Raw genomic sequence first — 19,959 nt, 5'->3', positions numbered from 1 at the left:
GCTCCTGCCCCTGCACCCCGGCCTCTTTCTCCTCCCCCACCCCTGCACCCCGGCCTCTTTCTCCTCCCCCGCCCCTGCACCCTGGCCTCTTTCCCCGCCCCCGCCCCTGCACCCTGGCCTCTTTCCCTTGGGGGAGGGGCCGTGAAAGGGGTCTCCTGGTCTCTGCATCTGCTGACCTAAGTTAAAAAATACTTGAGGGTCTTCCATCCTGGGAGCACGTATCCTGGGACACAGCAGGGAGACGTCTCGGCCGGGCCTGAGGTCCTGGGGCCCCGCACCTGGCGGACACTTGGGGTGAGCCAGGGACGTGACCACCGGTGTCACTCAGCTGGGTCCCTCCGGCGTCCTCGCTCACGGGGCCTGGGACCCAGGGTGGTGCCGAGTCCTCCGGAAGCCGGTGTCCGGATCTGCCTCTGCACTCGGAGGTTGGGAGAGGACGGGTTGCTGGGGTCTTGGCCTCCGGGCGCGCTGGGATGCCCCTGGCTGCTCTCCCTGGCGCCAATGTGGTTTCGCTGCTGTCTCCGCAGCCCTTCATTCTGACGTCTCCGAGCCAAAGCCAGAACCCAGACAGGCAGCCGCACGACCTGAGCGTCGACGTGTACAGCCGCACGCTGTTCTGGACGTGCGAGGCCACCAACACCATCAACGTGCAGCGGCTGAGCGGGGAGGCCGTGGGGGTGGTGCTGCGTGGGGGCCGCGACAGGCCCAGAGCCATCGTCGTCAACGCCGAGCGAGGGTAGGCAGTGACGACCCTCTCTAGGGCCCCAGCCCTGTGGTCGGGGCGGAGAACAGACGCGCAGACGTGGTCACGGTCACGGGCAGGGGGCCCAGCGGGGCAGCCCGTGCTGGTGGGCGGCGGGGAGCGGCTTCTAACAAGCCGACCGCAGAGGTTAGTTCAGGGCTGGCTCCAGGCCGCCTTCCTCTGGCATAGCAGCACTGCCTGCTGGCTTCGGGTGGCCTTCGGGGTTCCTCTTGTTTAAAAAAAGTTGGAGCAGCAGCATGGCAGAGAGGGGGAGACAGAGATTTTCCATCCACTGGCCTGCTCCCCAAACAGCTGCAAACAGCTGGGCTGGTCCAGGCTGCAGCCGGGAGCTGCATCCGGGTCTCCCGCGTGGCTGGCAGGGCCCGAGCACTGGAGCTGTCACCTGCAGCCTTCCCACGTGCATTAGCAGGGAGGCGGATTGGAAGTGGAGCGGCCGAGGCTGGAACCAAGGGCTCCAGCCTGGACGCGGGGTCCCATGCAGCAGCGGACCCCGCCGCCCGCCCCTCAGGGCCCCCCCTCCAGGCACTCTGTCCGGTGGCCGCCTCACTCCCCTCGCTGCCCCGGCACGCATGCGCCTGCTCGGACCTCCTTGATGGTGGGCCCGCCCTGACGCAGCGCCCTCTCATGAGATCCTTGACTCACCCCCCGAAGACCCGTCCCTAACTAAGCTCACATTCCGAGGCCCTGGGCCGGACACTGAGCCGCCAGGCCTGGGCTGGTGCTGGGCGAGGCGCTGTGGGCCCGGGCAGCCCCTGCCCCGCCCGTGCCTCACCCGCCCCCACCTGCAGGCACCTGTACTTCACCAACATGCAGGACCGCGCGGCCAAGATCGAGCGCGCGGCCCTGGACGGCACGGAGCGCGAGGTCCTCTTCACCACGGGCCTCATCCGCCCCGTGGCCCTCGTGGTGGACAACGCGCTGGGCAAGCTCTTCTGGGTGGATGCGGACCTGAAGCGCATCGAGAGCTGCGACCTCTCAGGTGGGCCGTCTCCTGCCTTCCTCGTCGCAGGCGCGCGCAGCCTGGCCCTGCAGGTGCACCTGCGGGTTCCGGCGGGGCCCCGCGTGCCAGAGGCTGGCGACCAGGCCCAGGGAGGGCGAGCCGGCTGCTCGGGGTCCCTGCGCGGGGGGAGTGGGGTTCCCGTCGCACCCTGTGGGCTGGGGAGAAGCAGGAGGCGGTGCCTGGGGTCCCTCCCAGCTTTTCTTCTTGGTGGGTGCTGCGCTTCCGGGGGCCCCAGTGGAGTCTCCCATCTGCCTGGTGCCCGGGAATTGTCCCCGCTCCCACCCCGGCCAGGGCGTGGGCCCCCCGCGGGGCCCTGGGGTCCTCCCTGTGAACCTGCGTTCTCCTGAGCCAAGCCCGTGCCCTTCCCCAGGGGCCAACCGCCTGACCCTGGAGGACGCCAGCATCGTGCAGCCCGTGGGCCTGGCCGTGCTCGGCCGGCACCTCTACTGGGCCGACCGGCAGCAGCAGATGATCGAGCGCGTGGAGAAGGCCACCGGGGACAAGCGCACGCGCGTGCAGGGCCGCGTGGCCCACCTCACCGGCATCCACGCGGTGGAGGAAGTCAGTCTGGAAGAGTTCTGTACGTGGGGTGGGCAGCGGCGCGGGCGGGGTTGCTCGGAGACGGGCAGGCAGGGGCTGGCGCCAGACGGGAGCAAACACTCGTGCACACACACACAGACACACACACTGCTGCAGGTACACACAGACACACACACTGCTGCAGGTACACAGACACACACTGCTGCAGGTACACACACACAGACACAGGTACACACACAGACACACACCACTGCAGGTACAGACACACACACCGCTGCAGGTACACACACTCACAGACACAGGTATACACACACACAGACACCGCACCGCAGGTACAGACACACACACTGCTGCAGGTACACACACAGACACAGGTACACACACTCACAGACACACACCACCACAGGTACACACACATAAACACACAGAGACACTGCACCACATGTACACACAGACACACACACACAGGTACACACACAGACACACACAGACACCCCACCACATGCACACAAAGACCCTCCGCTGCAGGTACACACATGTACACACACACCCCGCCACAGGTACACACATGCACACATACACACCACTGCAGGTACACACACACAGGCACACATAGATACCTTGCCACAGGTACACACATGCACACACACAGACACACACCATTGCCGGTATATTCACACAGACACACACACCCTGCCTCAGGTACACACACATGCACACACACAGACACACCACCTCAGGTACAGATACACACACATACCCTGCCACAGTTACACACACACACGCACACACACGCACACACACCCTGCCGCAGGTACAGACACATATACACACACCCTGCCACAGTTACACACACACACACACACCCTGCTGCAGGTACACACACACACACCCCGCCGCAGTTACACACACACATGCATACATACACACACACACACACACACACACACACACACACCCCGCCGCAGGTCGGTGTGTGTCCAGCGTCCAGAGGCCCTGGCAGGCCTCACCTTCGCTGCAGAGTGGCCGCCTGCCACCCAGTGTCTGAAGCTGACCCTCGCTTGGGGCAGACGTCCCCGCACTGTGTGGGCACCCTGGCCTCAGCTTGGGGTCGCCGGCCTGGCTCCTTCCTGGGGCTGCGGGGAGGAGTCCATTGCCCAGGACCCCCGGTCCTAAGAGACCTGCCCCAGATCCTCCCCGAGCCCCCATCTCAGCCCCGAGCCCCCGCCCTGTCTGGGCATCCTCCTCGCGCTTAGAGGGCCCTGTGGTGACGCCCATGCCCTGTCCGTGTCCCCGCTGACGAGCTCAGTGTTGGCTGATTAGCAGTCTCCATCACTTTTGCCTTAGGAGCTCACGGAGTGGCCAGCCTGCCGGCCCCGCCCATCACGCAGCTGGGGCGCGTGGAGTGGGAAACGGGCGCGTGGAGTGGGAAATGGGGGCGTGCCGGAGTCCTGCCTACCCGGGGCTGGGGAGAGGCGACCATCGTGAGCAGAGCCACGGCGCTCCCTGGTGCCCACGGTCTGTCCCCACGCAGACAGGACCCCTTGCGGCGATGGGCTAGCACCCTGCTTCCCGCGTCTCCTCTCTCAGGCGTCCGCCCCGGGTGCTGCAGGAAGCTGAGCACTCGCTCTGCCTGGCCCAGCCCCGCCGTCCCTGGGCCTCCCTCCCAGCCCCGCTGCCTGCCTGTCCCCTCCGTGCCGGGGCTGTGAGGCCGGCAGGGCGGCCTTGTCCAAGGTGCCCCCGCTCTGCTTACACCACAGCTGCCCCGGCGTCCAGCCTGCTTCCCTGGCGCCTGCCGGCACACCACATCCAGGTGGCGCCTCGTGCTGCCGGCCGGCTTACCTGGAGCCCTTGACCCCCGACACCACACCTGGCCCCCTCCCTCGCCCTCCTGACTGTCTGAGCGACTCCCACGAATCCCCCTGCCCACTGGGCTCAGGAGCCAGCACTTAACCTTGCGGGCCGCAGGTGTGCCAGCCTGTCGTCGGCCTGTTCTGGGTGTAGCTCTGTGGTGATGCCGAGCGGGGTGTCCCGGGCACTCACTTCCTGGCCCCTGGCTCTCTCCGGGGGCTCACAGGGCTTCTCTGGGGCTCCGTGCCCCGTGGCTGGAGGCTGGCAGCCCCTCACTGCTGCTGACGGCAGAATCAGCTCCCTGGTTCACGGGCCCTGGGCACGGCTGCAGGGGCCGGATGGCAAAGGCGGAGCCATCGGCGTCCAGTCCCTGTCACTCGCTGCTGTCGCTGGGGGCCAGGTGCCCTGCCCAGCTGCTCCCCGTGGCTAAGGGGCTGGCGGGCCGGGGGACGTGTGACGAGCAGGGCTCAGGTTGCGGACGCTGGGGGTTGACCTGAGTGTCCCCTGCTTGCTTGTGGCGGGTGGGGGATACTCTGATGGGCTCTCCACGCTCCCCTGGGACGTGGGCCACCCAGCCTGCTGCCCCACGAGGTGGGGTGTGAATAAGGCTTTAGGGAACGCACCACGCCTGTCCACGCATGTGTCCTCTGTGGCTGCCTGGAGAGGCTGAGGCCCGCACATCTCCCCTCCCCCACTCCTGCACACCTGCCCACCCCTCATTTGTGAAGCTGCTGAGTCCTGTGCTGAGGAGGGGGCGCTGAGAGTTTGCTCTGGGGCCTGGGGGTGGGGGCAGAGCCTTTTCCCTCCTCCCTTCTCCCCTGGGCTTGGATGGTCGCTGCCCCCTGTATCCATGCCCCCCCCCCCAACTGCCTCCACCCCACCTCCAGTAGCCCAGGTGTGGTGTGCGCCCTCCCGAGTGCTTGGGCCGGGGAGGGCGTGGGCCTGCTCCTTGCGTGCTTGGGCCCGGGAGGGCGTGGGCCTGCTCCTTGTGTGCTTGGGCTGGGGAGAGTGTGGGTCTGCTCCTTGCCCCTTCCTGGTCTGGTGGTCTCAGGAGTCCCTGGCCTGCAGGAGCACCTGTTCTCACGCGGGCTCACCTGGCCGTCGTCACCTCCACCTTCCAGGCCCCGGCCCTGGCCCTGACGTGGGAGGCAGGACCTGACACCCCACCCCCGCTCTGTCCCCACAGCCGCCCATCCTTGTGCCCGAGACAACGGCGGCTGCTCCCACATCTGCATTGCCAAGGGCGATGGGACGCCGCGGTGCTCCTGCCCCGTCCACCTCGTGCTGCTGCAGAACCTGCTCACCTGTGCAGGTAGGCGTGGCCCTGGGACCACACACAGGAGCTGCCCCTGTGCCTGCAGGGCCCCCAGAGTCACAGCCCCTGTGGCCCAGTCTCCAGATCGTCTCCTCATTTGCCTGCCTTAAATTCTTACTTATTTATTGGAAAGAGTGGCAGAGAAGAAGAGACAAAAAGAACTGTCTTCCCTCTGCTCATTGATTCTGCAGATGCTCACAACGGCTGGGGCTGGGCCAGGCACTGCATCCTGGCCTCCCACGGGGGTGACAGGGACCCACATGCTTGGCCATCGTCTGCCGCCTCCAGGTGTGCTAGCAGGAAGCCGGGCGGGAAGCAGAGGAGCCGGGACTCGGACAGGCCTCCCACACGGGCTGCAGGCGTCCGAGCGGCCGCTTAGCCCGCCGAGCCGCAGCGTCTGCTCCCACAGGGCCCTGCGTTCTTGCATCCCGCCAGTTCTAAGTCGTGTTTTGTTTTCAGGCGGCGGCGATGCTTTCTACCGCCCGCTAAGATGACTTGTGTGGCTTGTGTGTTGTTCAGGCGTGTGTTGCTGAATTCTGATAGTTGGGGGTGTTCCAGCCACCCCTGTACTGATACCTGAGAGCTACCTTGATATGGCTCTTATTCTTTAAATGTGTTCAGGCGTGTTTCACGGCCCAGCATGTGGTGCCGTGTGTGCCTTAGAAGAATGTGGATGGAACATTCTAGAAGCACCTGTTGAGACGGCTGATTGGCGGTGCTCCTAACTCCCTGCTCAGGCTGTCAGTGGTTGATGGGGGTGTCGAAGTCTCGAAGTCCGTTTCTGTTTCTAGTCCTTTCCCTTCTACCCATGATCCTCTGCTTCCCCTAAGGCCACGTGGTCAAGAACAGCGGCTGTGGGGGCAGACTGACCAGGGTTCAGATCCCAGCTCTGCCGTTTCCCTGCCAAACAGCAACTCTGGGCTGGCCACTGCCCGCTCTGAGCTGCCTCTTCCTCCCCTACCTGGGGGCTGCTGGGAACACCAAGGGACAGCTCGCCTCTGGGTCCCTCCCATGGCCCATGGGAGTGCCTGCTGCCGTCACGGGTGGGGCCTCCCTGAGGGCGGCGCTCAGCTCTGGGAAGCCCGGGGGTCAGGCCGTCCCCGCCACATGTAGCGCCACCCAGTGGCTCCGCAGGTGCAGCATTGTCTTACCTGGCCCTGGCCCAGTCCCTGGAGTTCGGCCGAAGGCCGATGGGACGTTCATGGCTGCCCACCCTGCTGAGCTGCCTGCAGGCTCTGCTCCAAGCTCAAGGCCCAGACCCACGTGGGTCTCCAGATGCCCACACAGTCCTGGCCAAGAATCGGGGCCGTGGAGGGTGGCACACAGACCCCAGCACAGGGTGGACGCGCCCCTTTCTGTCCCCCGGGCACTCCCCACAGCTGAGGGACGTGTGTGCCGTGCGGCTGCTGCTCGGGCCTTAGGACGAGTGGCCCCTGGCCCTTGCAGGAGCCTTCTGGCACCGGAGGTGGCCACGCCGCGCCAGCGCTCAGCAGCCAAGGCCGCCCGGGCCCGGTGCCCGGCTGCTGCCCCCCGGCTCAGGAACCCCTCTGAGCACCCTGCACCCTCGGGGGCTTCTCAGGGAGTGAGGGAAACGTGGCTTCAGCCCCAGTTCTGACCCCTGCCCCGGCGCAGGGGCCGTGTGGGCCATCAGAGCGCAGCCCCTTGAGAGGCCCTGGACCGTCCCGTCAGCGAGGCTCAGTTGAAGCCGCAGCCTTCGGCGTGGGGCCTGGGGCTCGGGCACCGCTCCGCGCGCTCCTGGTGGCGGCCCAGCCCAGGGACGACCGTCACTGGCGTTGGTGACCGAGCCCAGTGGGCACCGCGGCTTCTTCCTGTTCCCAAGAGCCTGTGCCTTACTCAGCTCCCGTGTGCGTCTCGGAGTGCGCGTGGGTCCAGCACGGGGCGTGGGTCTGCGGCTCGTTTCCCTGGGCCGGGTCTCGGGCATTCCACGGCTGACAGCCCGGACCCCCTCCTTGGGGCCAGCCTCCGCTTTCTGACTCCCCCTGAAGGAGGACGTCCTGGGCGGTGGAGCCTCCTGTGCCCTGGCCGCGTCCCGGCCCTGGGTTCTGCCCCTCTGCGGCGCGGCCCGCACCTGTCTTCACTTGGGTTCTTTAAGGAGCGAGCTGCTAGGGTTAGGGCAGACACGCACAGAGATAAAGGCGTCATGGCAGACCTGGGGCCCACCACCGCGGGGTTGGGGAGCACGCAGGGCACAGAGGAGAGAGCCGGGACCCCTTGGCTGCTGATGGGTGTCGTCCAAGCAGGTGTCCAGCGGGGGCTCTCAAGTGGTGACTTTAAAGCCTACAGGCTGGAGCTGGCGTCTGCAGTGCTGGCATCTCATGTGGGCGCCGGTTCGAGTCCCGGCTGCTGCACTTCCGATCCAGCTCTCTGCCACGGCCTGGGAAAGGCAGCAGAAGACAGCCCAAGTGCTTGGGTCCCTGCTGCCCACGCTGGGGACCTGGATGAAGTTCCTGGCTCCTGACTTCTGTCTGGCTCAGTCCTGGCCATTACAGCTTTCTGGGGAGTGAACCAGCGGATGGAAGCTCGCTCTCTCTGTCTCTAATTAACCTGCCTTCCAAATGAATAACTACTTAACAGCAGCAACAAGCCCCCAGGCACACCTCCCAGGAGTGTGCGCGGTGACAGAGGGGTCACGGGGCCTGTCTGGGGAGTCCCTGTGGGGCGCAGCTGCGGCACTTGGAGCCGTCCCACGGGGAGGTGGTCAGGGGAGGCGGTCAGGGGAGGCGGTCAGGGGAGGCGGTCAGGGGAGGCAGGGTCTGATCCCCGACGACGTGGGGACTGGAGACGAGGTGCCCAAGGCCTACTTCCAAATGAGGAAGTTACGCTTCTGTTGGGAGTGGGAGCAGGGTGACACAGAGACTCCCCCGTGGGGTCAGGTGTTGTGGTGCCACACAGGCTGGCACCTGCCTCCGCGTTGCCGTGCCTGGGCCACCTCTGCCACGGCTTCCGGCAGCTTGCTGCTGGCACACGCCCTGGGCAGCAGCAGGTGTCGGCTCAAGGACCTGGATCTCCAGTGACGCAGTGGGCGGGAGAATCTCTCTCCGTCGCTCTGCCTTTCCAATGTGTAGAACAGGAAACAGAGCTCACCGCACGGTGACTCCCAGGGTCTCCAGCAGGAGGCGTCCCGCTCCCTGCGCTCCTCTGCCCATGGTGTCTGGGGTGCCCTTGCCTGTCCTTGGTCCCCCTCTGCAGCCACCGGCAGCGTCACCCCTGGGCCCTGCGCCCCCCGCTGCCCTGGGCTCCGTGTTCCCACAGAGCCCCAGCCTGTGCCCCGAGCTGCCAGGCCCCTGACAGCACTGAGCGCCGACTGCTCCCCCCACTCCCAGCCGGTGCAGTGGACGCTCGGCGCGGCCAGGCAGAGGCATACGCCAGGGGTGCAGCTGGATCCACGGTCTGGCCTGGGGCCCTGAGGGGGGCAGGGGGCAGGGGCTCGGGTTGCCCAGAGGCCTGTGGGGAGCCCGAGGCCCCGAGGGAGGGGACTGTCCCGGCTTCTCGGTGGTCAGAGCCGTTTCCTGCGCGGGCAGGGCCTTTGGTGTCGCGGCCACTGCCGGAAACTCTGCTTCCCGGTCAGCCGCCTTCCCCTCCACGCTGGAAAAGAGCACAGGGAGCGACCGTGTCCTCTGCGGCAAACGCCGGCGTGGGCGGTGGGCTGGCGAGCAGTGTGTGTCCCCCGCCCCGCCCCCTCTGCCTCAGCGCCACGCGTGACGGCCTCTCTGTCTCGGCTGCAGAGCCTCCCACCTGCTCTCCTGACCAGTTCGCCTGTGCCACGGGGGAGATCGACTGCATCCCGGGGGCCTGGCGCTGCGACGGCTTCCCCGAGTGCGACGACCAGAGCGACGAGGAGGGCTGCCCCGTGTGCTCGGCCGCCCAGTTCCCCTGCGCGCGCGGCCAGTGCGTGGACCTGCGGCTGCGCTGCGACGGCGAGGCCGACTGCCACGACCACTCGGACGAGGCCGACTGCGACGGTGAGCCCCCACCCCCGCCCCCACCCCGGGGCCCTGCCGCCGAGGGGCAGCCCCTGCCCTCGGGCCAGCAGGGAGGGAGGAAGGGGGCGATGGGCTGACGAGGGGACCCTCGCCTTGGAGCACCTGTGACGATCCGTCCCGAGGGCCGGGCCGGCCTCCACTGTGCTCACGCCAGCAGGTTCAGCAGCCTTCGTGTGATTTTTAAAGGATTTATGTATTTATTTGAAAGGCAGAGTTACAGAGAGAGCCATCTGCTGCTGGTTCACTCCCCAAATGGCTGCAGCATCCAGGGCTGGGCCAGGAGCCCGGAGCTTCTTCTAGGTCTCCCACACGGGTGCAGGGGCCTGAGCGCTTGGGCCATCTTCTGCTGCTTTTCCCGGGCGCATTTGCAGGGAGCTGGATCGGAAGTAGAGCAGCCGGGACTCTATCCGGCATCCGTGCAGGATGCTGGCATCGCAGGCGGGGATTTAACCCGCTGCGCCATGACACCTGCCAGTCAAGCAGCCTTGCAGAGAGATTTGCCCAGGCATCCCGGGCCCACTCTGGCCTGCAGGGTCTTCCCCTAGACTTGGACAGCGAGGGCTGTCTCTCCCGTGGCGCCTCCCCCCAGCCCCTGTGCACCTGCTCGGCTGGCCGCCTGCCGCGCTCCGCCAGCACTGACTGAGGCTGCAGCCGAGCCGGGGAGCTCCTAGCGTGGTCGCTCTTGCCGCCTGCCCCAAAGCCTGCGGGGTCCTGGCGCCGCCTCTTTCGCCGAGACCAGCTGGGCTGGGGTGCTGAGAGCCTGGGAGTCCTTTCTCCAGACGGTTCTCAAAGCCATGGCGAAGCCCTCGCAGCTCCCCTGTCCTTGGTGGGGCTGGGGTCGCCGTGGGTCTGGGACGGGTCGCGCTGAGCCCGCCGTGCACTTTTGTAAAGAAAGCTCTACCTGTAAATATCGTGCTAGATTGGTGTTCGGTGCTCAGCGGATCGCACAGCTACGCGTCGTGTGTGGCCCCGAAAGCCCGAGGATTTACCCTCCGGCCCTCGCAGCTGTCCTCACTGCCCTGGGCCTTTGGCCGTGGCGTGGGAGGCCCGCCCCGGCCGGCCCCTCTGTGCGTCTGTGCCGCACGCAGCCCCCACGTGAGGCCCTCGCCCGCTCCAGGCTCTTGTTTTCCAAACTTCCCCACCTTGGCTCGGGGACCGCAGACCGTCCCACTCCTCACAAAACCGCGACCCCTCGTCCCCGGGGGGGGGGGGGCGGCGCTCACCCCACTCTTCTCTCTCTCCCTGTGCCCTGCGGGGCCTGCCCCCTCCCCGCCCGATCCAGGAGCCCCTGGTGGCTCCTGCCCCCTGCAGCCCGGAGCCCGAGGGCTGTCAGTCCTGGTGCAGGGCGGGCCTGGCCCAGCAGGTGCGGGAGGCCCTGTGCTGCCGTGGAAGGGACCAGTGGGCACAGAGGGGACCAGCTGCCGGGAGCCCCCGGAAGGGCCCGTGGTCCACTCTGGGTCTGGAGTGCCGACTGTCGCGGCGGGGCCGGGAGCGCAGCTTGGGCTCCGGCGGCTCTGAGCACGGGGCCCCTCCTTGCAGCCATCTGCCTGCCCAACCAGTTCCGGTGCGCCAGCGGCCAGTGCCTGCTCATCCGGCAGCAGTGCGACTCCTTCCCCGACTGCGTGGACGGCTCGGACGAGCTCATGTGTGGTGAGCCGGCTCCGCCCCTCACTGGGCCTGGGCGGGGGTGGGGGCAGACGGACAGACAGTGATCCCGCGGGAGCTGGGGACCCAGACGGTCGGGAGGTGGGCACTGGGCCTGGTGGGGAGGCGACAACCAACAGGGGGCGCTGTGGGCAATCCTGGCCGGGGACGGCCTGGTCACGGGATCCAGGTCCAGAGGCACCGTCCCTGTGAGCGTGGCGTCCCATCCCGCCCCTGGGGACCTCACTGGACAGCAGCTGTCACCGGAGCTCTCCCTGAGGGCGGGGCCAGTCCTCTCCCTGGTAGCCTGCCGTCTGTGAGTGTACACGTGAAGTCACACACACATGCACACACAACATAGGGTCCTTTAGTGACCTGGTCCGAACAAGGGCTGGAGGATGGGCAGCCAGGGAGGGCTTCCTGGAGGCAGCGGCTCTTGGAGATTTGATTTACACAGGAAGGGAGCTGGCGTTGGAGACAGGAAGCAGAGACGTGTTGACGTGTCGGGGCATAGGACCGGCCCTTCCTGGCAGGGACCCTGGGCTGAGCTCTGTGTAGGGGGACAGACTCACAGGGCTCCTTGCCACTGTCATGCCTGCCCGGGCCAGGCTACTGGGCCTGGTGCTACCAGGCAGCAATGGGGGGCCCTCCGGGAGGGGCAGTGCTGAGCCTCCTGTGTGTCCGTGACCCCAGCCCCCAGCCAGGCCTTGTCCCCGGGCCCACCGTTTCCTCCTCTTCCCCTGGGTGTTGGCTGGGGCGTGGGGTCAGCAGGCCGTGCCGATAGGAAGCTGCCCTCGTTGAAGCCCCACACACTCGGGAGGCCTTGAGAGTGAGACCCCAGGAGCCCGCCCCAAGACCTCTGTCCACACCTGGGCCTTCTGGGCAGGTGCGCGCTCCTCCTGCCCTGCTCCACACACAGGACACACGGGCTAACACGAGGGCGCCCCCTCCTGGCCACCGCCGGGAGCGCCTGCCTGGACGGGGACAGGGTGTGTCTGTGGCAGGTGGGCTCTCCAGCCCGGATGGTCCCCTTCCCGCCGGTGGGGGCGGAGCCTGGGCGGGGGCCGACGCTGGCCTCTCTGACTGTCCGTGCCCCACAGAGATCACCCGGCCGCCCGTGGACGACATCCCGGCTCATAGCAGTGCCATCGGGCCCGTCATCGGCATTATCCTGTCCCTGTTCGTCATGGGCGGCGTCTACTTCGTGTGCCAGCGCGTGGTGTGCCAGCGCTACGCGGGCGCAGGTGGGCCCTTCCCGCATGAGTACGTCCGCGGGACCCCCCACGTGCCCCTCAACTTCATAGCCCCAGGCAGCTCCCAGCACGGCCGCTTCACAGGTGAGCGGGCCGAGGCATGGGTGCTGGGCCGTGGGGACGTGGCTCAAGGCCCCTCTCCGGCACGGCAACTTGGGGGCCTGCACAGCCACAAAGGCAGCCTGCCTTGGGGCGGGGGTTTGGGCTGGACCTTGGTGTCCTGTGGAACCCGCCCCAGAGAGCCTCACGTGGGGTCAGCTGGGCTCCGCGGAGCCCACGATGGTCTGGGCTTGTGGCGAGGGCACCCACCTGGCACGGTCACGGGGACGGGTCTGGGCTCGTGGGTGTACCCTCTGTACAGCCAGGCCCTGCTGTGTCCGAGAGGGCGGATTCGGCAGGTGCTGACCCTGGGGACCCCCATGGCCTCAGGCCACCTCAGGGACTGTCCCAGGCCTGTTGTGACCACCGGGTCTCCCCTGGGGTGATGTCATCAAGGCTTTCCCAGGAACTCCCAGGAGCCCACAGTGGAGCCGTGGTCACGGTCAGTGCTGGCCGCAGAGAGCCAGCCCCGGCGGAGGCGGGGGCCACAGGCTCTGTGCTGAGCCCTTGGGAAGTTCTCTTGGCCTGGTGGTGGCGGGGTGGGGGGGTAGGGGTCTCCTGGTTTGCAGATGCCACCCGGAGAGCTCGTGCTGGGTGCGTGGGCAGAGCGAGGGGGTCCGAGGCGGGGTGGTGACCTGCGGCGCCCTGCTCCGTGCAGGCATCTCCTGCGGCAAGTCCATGATGAGCTCCGTGAGCCTGATGGGTGGCCGGGCCGCCGTGCCCCTCTACGAGCGGAACCACGTCACCGGGGCCTCGTCCAGCGACTCGTCCAGCACGAAGGCCTCGCTGTACCCGCAGGTGAGTGGGTCGGGCGCCGCGCGGTCCCACCTCCTCCCTCGCCACGCCCCTCCGCGCTTTCCATTAATGACGTTCTACAACTCCCCATTTATTTACTTATTTTGTACTTAGGAGAGGGTACTTGTTCTCTGTGGGTAACCTGGAAGCCACGTAGGGATGTGAAGAGCTGGCAGGAGGAGGGGGCCTCTCCCGCTGGTCAGGACGCCCGCCGCCCGCATCCCGGGGCCTGGGTTGGACCCCTGGCTCCGGCTGACCCCAGCTTCCCACCAGTGCAGACCCTGGGGGCTGCGGCGATGCCCCCATGGGAGCTCCCCTGGTGGGCATTTGGGGAGTGACCCAGCAGACTGTCTCCCTGTCGCTGCGTCTCTGTCTCTGCCCCTCAAATAAAAATTTACGGAGAGAAAAATGATTACGCACAGAGCTGTGCCAGTCTCCCCCGCCCCACCCCCCGCGCGTCACTTCCCGTCTCTGCTCTGTGCCGCCCACCCTGGCCACAGCTGCTGGGCGGGGGCGTCTGCTCGCACAGGCTTCCCCTCGGCACCCCCATCAGAAGCCCCCTGTGCACCTGCCCAGGCCCTGCCAGTTCTCAGAGAAACCACGGCCGTTTCCTGAGAGACACCCACAGGGGTGACTTTCACAGCTACAGTGCACCCTGGAGCCGGGGCACCCCGCCACGCCTGTGCAACGTGGATCTGCAGCGGGTGAAGTGCTGAGCCGCTCCAGGGCCCACCGTGGCCTCCCTGGGCTGCCCCGCTGCCCTGGTGTGGACGTCAGTGTCCTTCCACGCACGCCGACTCTCATCATGGCGGAGATTGGTAGTCACCAGTCCCGGGGCCACCGTGATGTGCTGTGGTGGTCACGGAGCGTGGGCTCTCTCTCAAGCCTTGAAGAAGAACGGATTTTTAGGCCATGGCTGATACGTGGGCCATTGAAACCACAGATGATGGGGCACCGTGTGTGGACGTCCGGGGCTGGCCATACGCGGTGATGTGCTCTTTGATTCTTCCAGACCCCTGCTGTCTGAGCTCCCCCAGGCCTCCGGCCAGAGCTGGCCCTTCCCGCCCCGTGGGCCACACCTCCTCCTGATCGCGGCTGACCGCTGGGCCGGAGAGCAGAGAGCCCCCGCTTGTGGGCTGACCACTGGGCCGGAGGGCAGAGAGCCCGTTATCTGCTGGCCACAGCGCAGGAATCGAATCCCCTGCAGGCTCCCGGGGCAGCGGCGGGGCGGAAGCCCGAGTGGGAGGTTAGGACCCCGGTGCCGCCTCCGGCTCTCAGCCTCAGATGTGCGAGGACCCCAGCGTCAGGCCGGGCTTCCTCCCCCGGGAGCTGTCTTCACCCCCAGCCGGCGTGTGGGGCTGCAGGAAGCGGCGTTCTCCCCCTCGGGCTCTGCTGGGAGTGGAGGGGGCATCTCCCAGGCTGCCGGAGCTGGCACTGGGCTGCATTTTTAAACCTTTGGCTGCTTAAGCCCCAGTCCCCGCCCGTCCACGGACACATGCAGGTTGGCTCTCCTCCGTGCCTTCCGGGCTGCACAGCCACCAGCACTGGGCAGTTTGTGTCAGACGTGTTCAGGGAACGACAGGCAGAAGGCACAGGAGGCTGGTTATGGGGCCCCACCCCTGAACGCCAGGGGGACCCCCTGTGCCCCAGCGCTGTCCACCCGTGCAACCCCCACCCCACCCCCCCCACGCCGCTGCAGGAGCTGCCGCAGAGCTTGGCCATGGCGCAGGCCGAGAACAGCCTGACTGTGCCCCAGCTCAGCAGCGTAGCGTGCCGCAGACAGCGTGGGGGACCCTGGGCCTGCCCCTGGAGCCGGCCAGCCGTGGGAGGGTCCACTGGCCGCGTGGTGCCAACCCCGGGAAAATATCGGGACTGGAAACTCCACAGTGCGTGGTTCCTATGCCCCTGGAAAGCCAAAAACGCTTAAGTCGAAATGTCGGAATCAGGGCCGGGCCAGGCCGGACCCAAGCCCTCGCCATTCCTTCTGTCTCTGGAAGACTTGGAGCCCGGCCTTCTGCCCCCGTAAAAGCCCTCGTTGAGGAGCAGGCACCGCTCCTGTTCCCGGCTGGCGGCGAGAAGGCTGGGTGGTACCCGGGCCCTACCTGTCCCTGCCCAGGGGCTGGCGCTGGGGGCCGACTGCCTCTCCACCACCCCCTTCTGTGTCTCCAGCGCGCTCTGGTTTGCTCGGCCTCATGGCAGAGCTGACGCATCTCTGTGTCTCTGTGGCTGACCAGTGTCCCGGGCGAGGGGGCGTGGCCAGGCCCACCGTGGTGGCGGGGAGCTCCCCGCACAGGGGTTGAACGGCCACCCTTTTGACGGCTGGTACCAAGTGTCCCGTCCTGGGGCAGTCCTTCTTCCCGCCAGCAGGGGGCCACACCCACAATGCTGCCGCCAGCTAGGGCTCCCGCAGCCCCAGCACAGGTGGCATCCACTCCATTCTTAATGTTTCCTGACAAACGGGGCTGCACCTGTCATGTGTGTTTAGGAAACGGCTGTTTTGTTTCCTCCAAAGGTATGTTCTTTCAAAAGAGAATTACTTCTCTATTTTCGTTGTCTTTGAACAAAGGCGGAGAGCGACAGAGAACTTCTGTTGGTAGTTCACTGCCCAAATGCCCACAACAGTCGGACAGGGTCAGCCTGAAGCCATGAGCCCACGGCTCGATCCAGGTCTCCCACGGGGACCCAAGTACTTGGCTGCTCCCTGCGCCCGCCCAGGGTGTGCAGAGCAGGAGCTGGATCGGAAGTGGAGGTGGGACTTGGGGTGCGGGTGCAGCCCGGTTACTAGTGGTTCTCTTGCTTGTCTACAAGGCCTTGCTACCCACTCGGCCTGTTGAGGTACACGGAGCAAGTTGGCCTGTTGCCTGGGACAGTGTTGAAAATGTTTGCGCCCCAGTTTTTTGACTTTTGGTTGGATCTGGGCATGTTTTGCCATTGACACAACGAAGTGACCGATCCTTTCTCTCTGTCTCCCTTAAATATTTTACTTATTTATTTGAGAGGCAGAGTTACAGAAGGAGAGACAGAGAGATCTTCCATGCACTGGTTCGCTCCCCAGACGGCCGCCACGGCCAGGCCTGGGCCAGGCTGAAGCCAGGAGCCCAGAGCTCCGTTTGGGTCTGCGATGTGGTCTGCAGGGGCCCAAGCACTTGGGCCATCACCCGCTGCCTCCCAGGCGCATCAGCAGGGAGCCGGATCAGAAGTGGCAGTGCTGGGACTTGAACCGGGCACCCCCGTACGGAGGTTTAACCCTCTGCCACCACACCCAGCCCCTTAGCCCTGTTTTAGGCCTGGGGAGTCGAGGCCTCTCTGCAGGGACCGTGCTGCAGCCAGGAGGTGGGCAGCCAGGATCCTCCTCCCAGGTCTGTGGCATGAAGGCCATGCTCAGTCCTTTGGGGCACGCCGAGTGTCCCGATGCCACCCACGCCCTCACATGCGTGTGCACACACGGGCCACAGCGTGCAGGCGGTTTGGGGGGCGTCTCCCACTGCTGGCGGGGGGTGAGGTGGAACCCCGTCCAGGTTCTGCCTCCGAGATCCCGGCCGAGCGAGTACCAGTGGTCAGTGGCACAGGTGCTTGGTGGGGATGGCAAGGGCACTGCGGGCCAAGGGCTCCCCCTGGTGGATGGCTGTGCCCCTCTCGCCAGCCCAGCCCAGAACTGAGCAGGACACTGGGCCTAAGCAGTGTCAGCCAGCTTGGCTGAGCCGGCCCGTGACGAAGGCCTGCACCGGGCTGAGGCCACGCTGACCCACGCCTGCCCCTCCCCAGATCCTGAACCCGCCGCCATCCCCCGCCACGGACCCCTCCCTCTACAACATGGACGTGTTCTACCCTGCAAACATTCCGCCTGCGGCCACGCCCTACAGGTAGGGAGGGTCCCCCCAAAGGGGTCCCAGACCCGGCCTCCCTGGGTAGGGGGAGTGCCCTCGGTCACTGTGGTCACTGTGCAGGGTATGGGTGAGAGCCTGGATGGGCAGGAGCTTCCTGACCTTTAACCTGGAGGTCAGCCAACATGGCCCAACCCCATCTCCCCACCCCGGGGGAAAGCCTGGGGGAGCTGCGGGATGATGGGGTGGCTTTGCAAGGGACCCTCAGGAGCCTGGCGCCACCTGCCACCTAGTGGCCGTTTCGGGAACTGCAGCCCCAGGCCAGCCTGGGTTTCCAGCCCACTCCCTGCTGGGTCAGGGTCCTGCAGGACCTCAGCTCCACATCCAGCCTCTGCCGTCACAGTGACAGCAGCCTTGCCTGTCACCGTCCCAGGCTGTCGCCCCTGCCCAGGCACACCTGTCCCACCTCAGCTTTGCCCAGGCCCTCCCAGCCTGGGCCACAGCTCCCACGGCTCCTCCCTCCCTGTCTGACCTCCCCGACGGGGGACTGCACCCCACCTTCCTGCCCACTGGGGTCCCTGCTCCGCAGGACAGGGGCTCCTAAACCCGCCACGATCCCCGCCCTGGAGCCGGCCCACGCGAGCTGGGAGCTGGGGAGGCCGGGAGGCCAGGCCACGTCCTGAGTTGGGCTGCTTTAAGCCACGACGGGTCGCCAGCGTCTGCAGTGGCCACACGGTGGCCAGCGTCGTCGGGTGCTTAATGCCGTCACCACTCCGCAGCCTTTCCCCGTGGAATTTCATTCACCCTCTGAGGTGGGCGGGCTCACGGGGCTCAGGGACGCTCAGCCAAGGTGAGCGAGCCTGCCCCGACCGCGCGGCCGAAGCCAGGCCCGCCTCGCGCCCAGCCTGTGCCTGCCAGGGACACGCGGCTGCAGGGCCCCTGTGCTGGGGGGCAGGGGGCGGGTGGCGGTCCACGCCCACCCGGTTGCCACCCTCTGCAGGTCCTACGTCATCCGAGGCATGGCGCCCCCGACCACGCCCTGCAGCACCGACGTGTGTGACAGTGACTACAGTGCCAGCCACTGGAAGGCCAGCAGGTACTACCTGGATCTGAACTCCGACTCGGACCCCTACCCGCCCCCGCCCACGCCGCACAGCCAGTACCTGTCGGCGGAGGACAGCTGCCCGCCCTCGCCCGCCACCGAGCGGAGCTACTTCCACCTCTTCCCGCCCCCGCCGTCCCCCTGCACGGACTCGTCCTGACCTCGGCCGGGCCGCCGCCCCGGCCTCTCCGCACCCCTGTAAATATTTTTAAATATGAACAAAGAAAAAATATATTTTATGATTTAAAAGAAGAAGGAATATAATTGGGATTTCTACAAGACGTGAGAAATGTGAACAGTGACTGGGTGGGCGGGGCTGGGAGGGCTTTGTACAGTGGAGAAAATATTTATAAACGGAGTTTTTTTCTAAGCCTAACTGCCATTCCTTTGTGCCCTGTGTGCCTTGGGGTTTGCGGGCGCCGCCCCCTGGTGGCCGCAGGGTCCTGTGCGCGCCTGTCCCGTCACGGCCACGCTTTGTGCCCTGGGGTTGCCGTCCTGCGACTCCTTGAGACGGGCCGGCATCTCCACCTCGCACCGGGATGTGGGCTGGGCCTGGGCTGCTGCCCGCTGTGCTGTCCAGGACATCGGGGTGCCCCTGCTGAACCCCATCTCCATTGGCCGTGCCAGCTGGGCCCTGCTGTGCCACGCCACGGGCAGGTGGAACGGGGCGGGGTGGGGGGAGGGGAGAGGAGCCCCGAAGTGGGGAGGGGAAGAGACCTGAGCCCCCTGAGAGGGAGGGGTCAGAGAAGAAGCCCTCCCAGGGCTGGGAATGGAGGCAAAGCGAGTGGCAGTGTCCACCACGGGGCCCCCACAGCCCCACGTCGGGTGGCGCCTGGTTTCCCAGGACAGGCCGGCCTGGGAGTCCCCGCGGCGATGGGGCGCGTGGGCAGTGACAGACAGGCTGGGGCCAGCGCGGACGGCCGTGCCCGGGGGCCCCTGAGGCCTTGTCGGGAGCCGCCCGGGCGCCGGCTGGCAGCATCCTGGTTGGTGAGTGGCGGCTGGGACCCACTGCAGCCCAGGGAGCTGATGACGCGCCCACGGTCTCACAGCCCGCGGGTGCGTGGAGGGGGCTGCCTGCAGGGGCTCGGCCCCGCTGTGTTCCAGGCCGGGCCAGGCGCCTGGAGTGCTCAAGTCTCAACCCCAGTCAGCACGCAGAGGTCTCTGCTGACCCAGGGAGCTGTGGCCGCAGCCTGGGGCTCCCGGGGGGGGGGGGGCACGCTGCTCTCACCTGGAGCCAGCGTGGCTGGGGCGGGGCGGCTCCCCCCACCCCGGCATTGCCCCCTTCCTGGGTGAGGGGGCGAGCGAGGAGCCAGCCGTGGCCACCTGCTGCGTGCCAAGTCCCAGTCTCACCGCCCCCCAGGAGCTGGGCCCCGCCCTCGCAGGCTGCGGATCCCGTGACCGGGCCTGGAGCTCCGTGCTGAGAGGGCCCAGCAGGTCTGACTCACGTGGGGAGTGGGCTCGGCTTCCTGGAGGCGGGGCGTCTCCGAGGTGTGGCTCAGGACACCCAGTCTCCGTGAGGCAGGGGCAGCTTTGCACCACTGCTTCCTCGTTCCTGGATCCTCAGGGTGGCCCGGAGAACGCCCGAGCCTCTGGCCCCTGAGCCGCCTCTGCCGCACCCCGGGGTGCCCCCCCCCCCGCCAGCCCTGCCCCCGTCCTCCAAGGTTGGGTGTGCCGTGCCCGGGGCACGGTGGGCGGAGCGGAGAGGTCACCTGCCTGGAGAGCCCTGGGTGGCCGGGTGGGGCAGGGCTCCCGAGGCCACAGGCAAGGCC

General features: G+C 66.9%; 1 protein-coding gene across 3 annotated transcripts in view; it reads left to right on the top strand.

Annotated features, from left to right (window-relative positions):
* LRP5 (LDL receptor related protein 5) overlaps nucleotides 1-18,566 on the top strand; it is a 94,374-nt gene extending 75,808 nt beyond the window's left edge. For 2 of the 3 annotated variants that reach the window (XM_051827847.2, XM_051827848.2), the window contains exons 14-23: nucleotides 528-736; nucleotides 1,552-1,742; nucleotides 2,134-2,343; nucleotides 5,341-5,466; nucleotides 9,216-9,452; nucleotides 11,013-11,123; nucleotides 12,218-12,454; nucleotides 13,128-13,267; nucleotides 17,030-17,127; nucleotides 18,089-18,566. In XM_051827847.2, coding sequence (XP_051683807.1) covers nucleotides 528-736; nucleotides 1,552-1,742; nucleotides 2,134-2,343; nucleotides 5,341-5,466; nucleotides 9,216-9,452; nucleotides 11,013-11,123; nucleotides 12,218-12,454; nucleotides 13,128-13,267; nucleotides 17,030-17,127; nucleotides 18,089-18,350 — 1,821 coding nt within the window. In that variant the 3' untranslated portion in view covers nucleotides 18,351-18,566. The remainder of the gene's footprint in view (nucleotides 1-527; nucleotides 737-1,551; nucleotides 1,743-2,133; nucleotides 2,344-5,340; nucleotides 5,467-9,215; nucleotides 9,453-11,012; nucleotides 11,124-12,217; nucleotides 12,455-13,127; nucleotides 13,268-17,029; nucleotides 17,128-18,088) is intronic. The other variant, XM_070065115.1, reaches the window with a different exon arrangement.
* The last annotated feature ends 1,393 nt before the right edge of the window (nucleotides 18,567-19,959 follow it).

Source organism: Oryctolagus cuniculus, chromosome 1 (genome assembly GCF_964237555.1).
Source record: "Oryctolagus cuniculus chromosome 1, mOryCun1.1, whole genome shotgun sequence".
Classification (NCBI taxonomy): Eukaryota; Metazoa; Chordata; class Mammalia; order Lagomorpha; family Leporidae; genus Oryctolagus; species Oryctolagus cuniculus.
The sequence above is the reverse complement of the archived record's forward strand: the minus strand, read 5'-3'. Positions and strand labels throughout refer to the sequence as shown.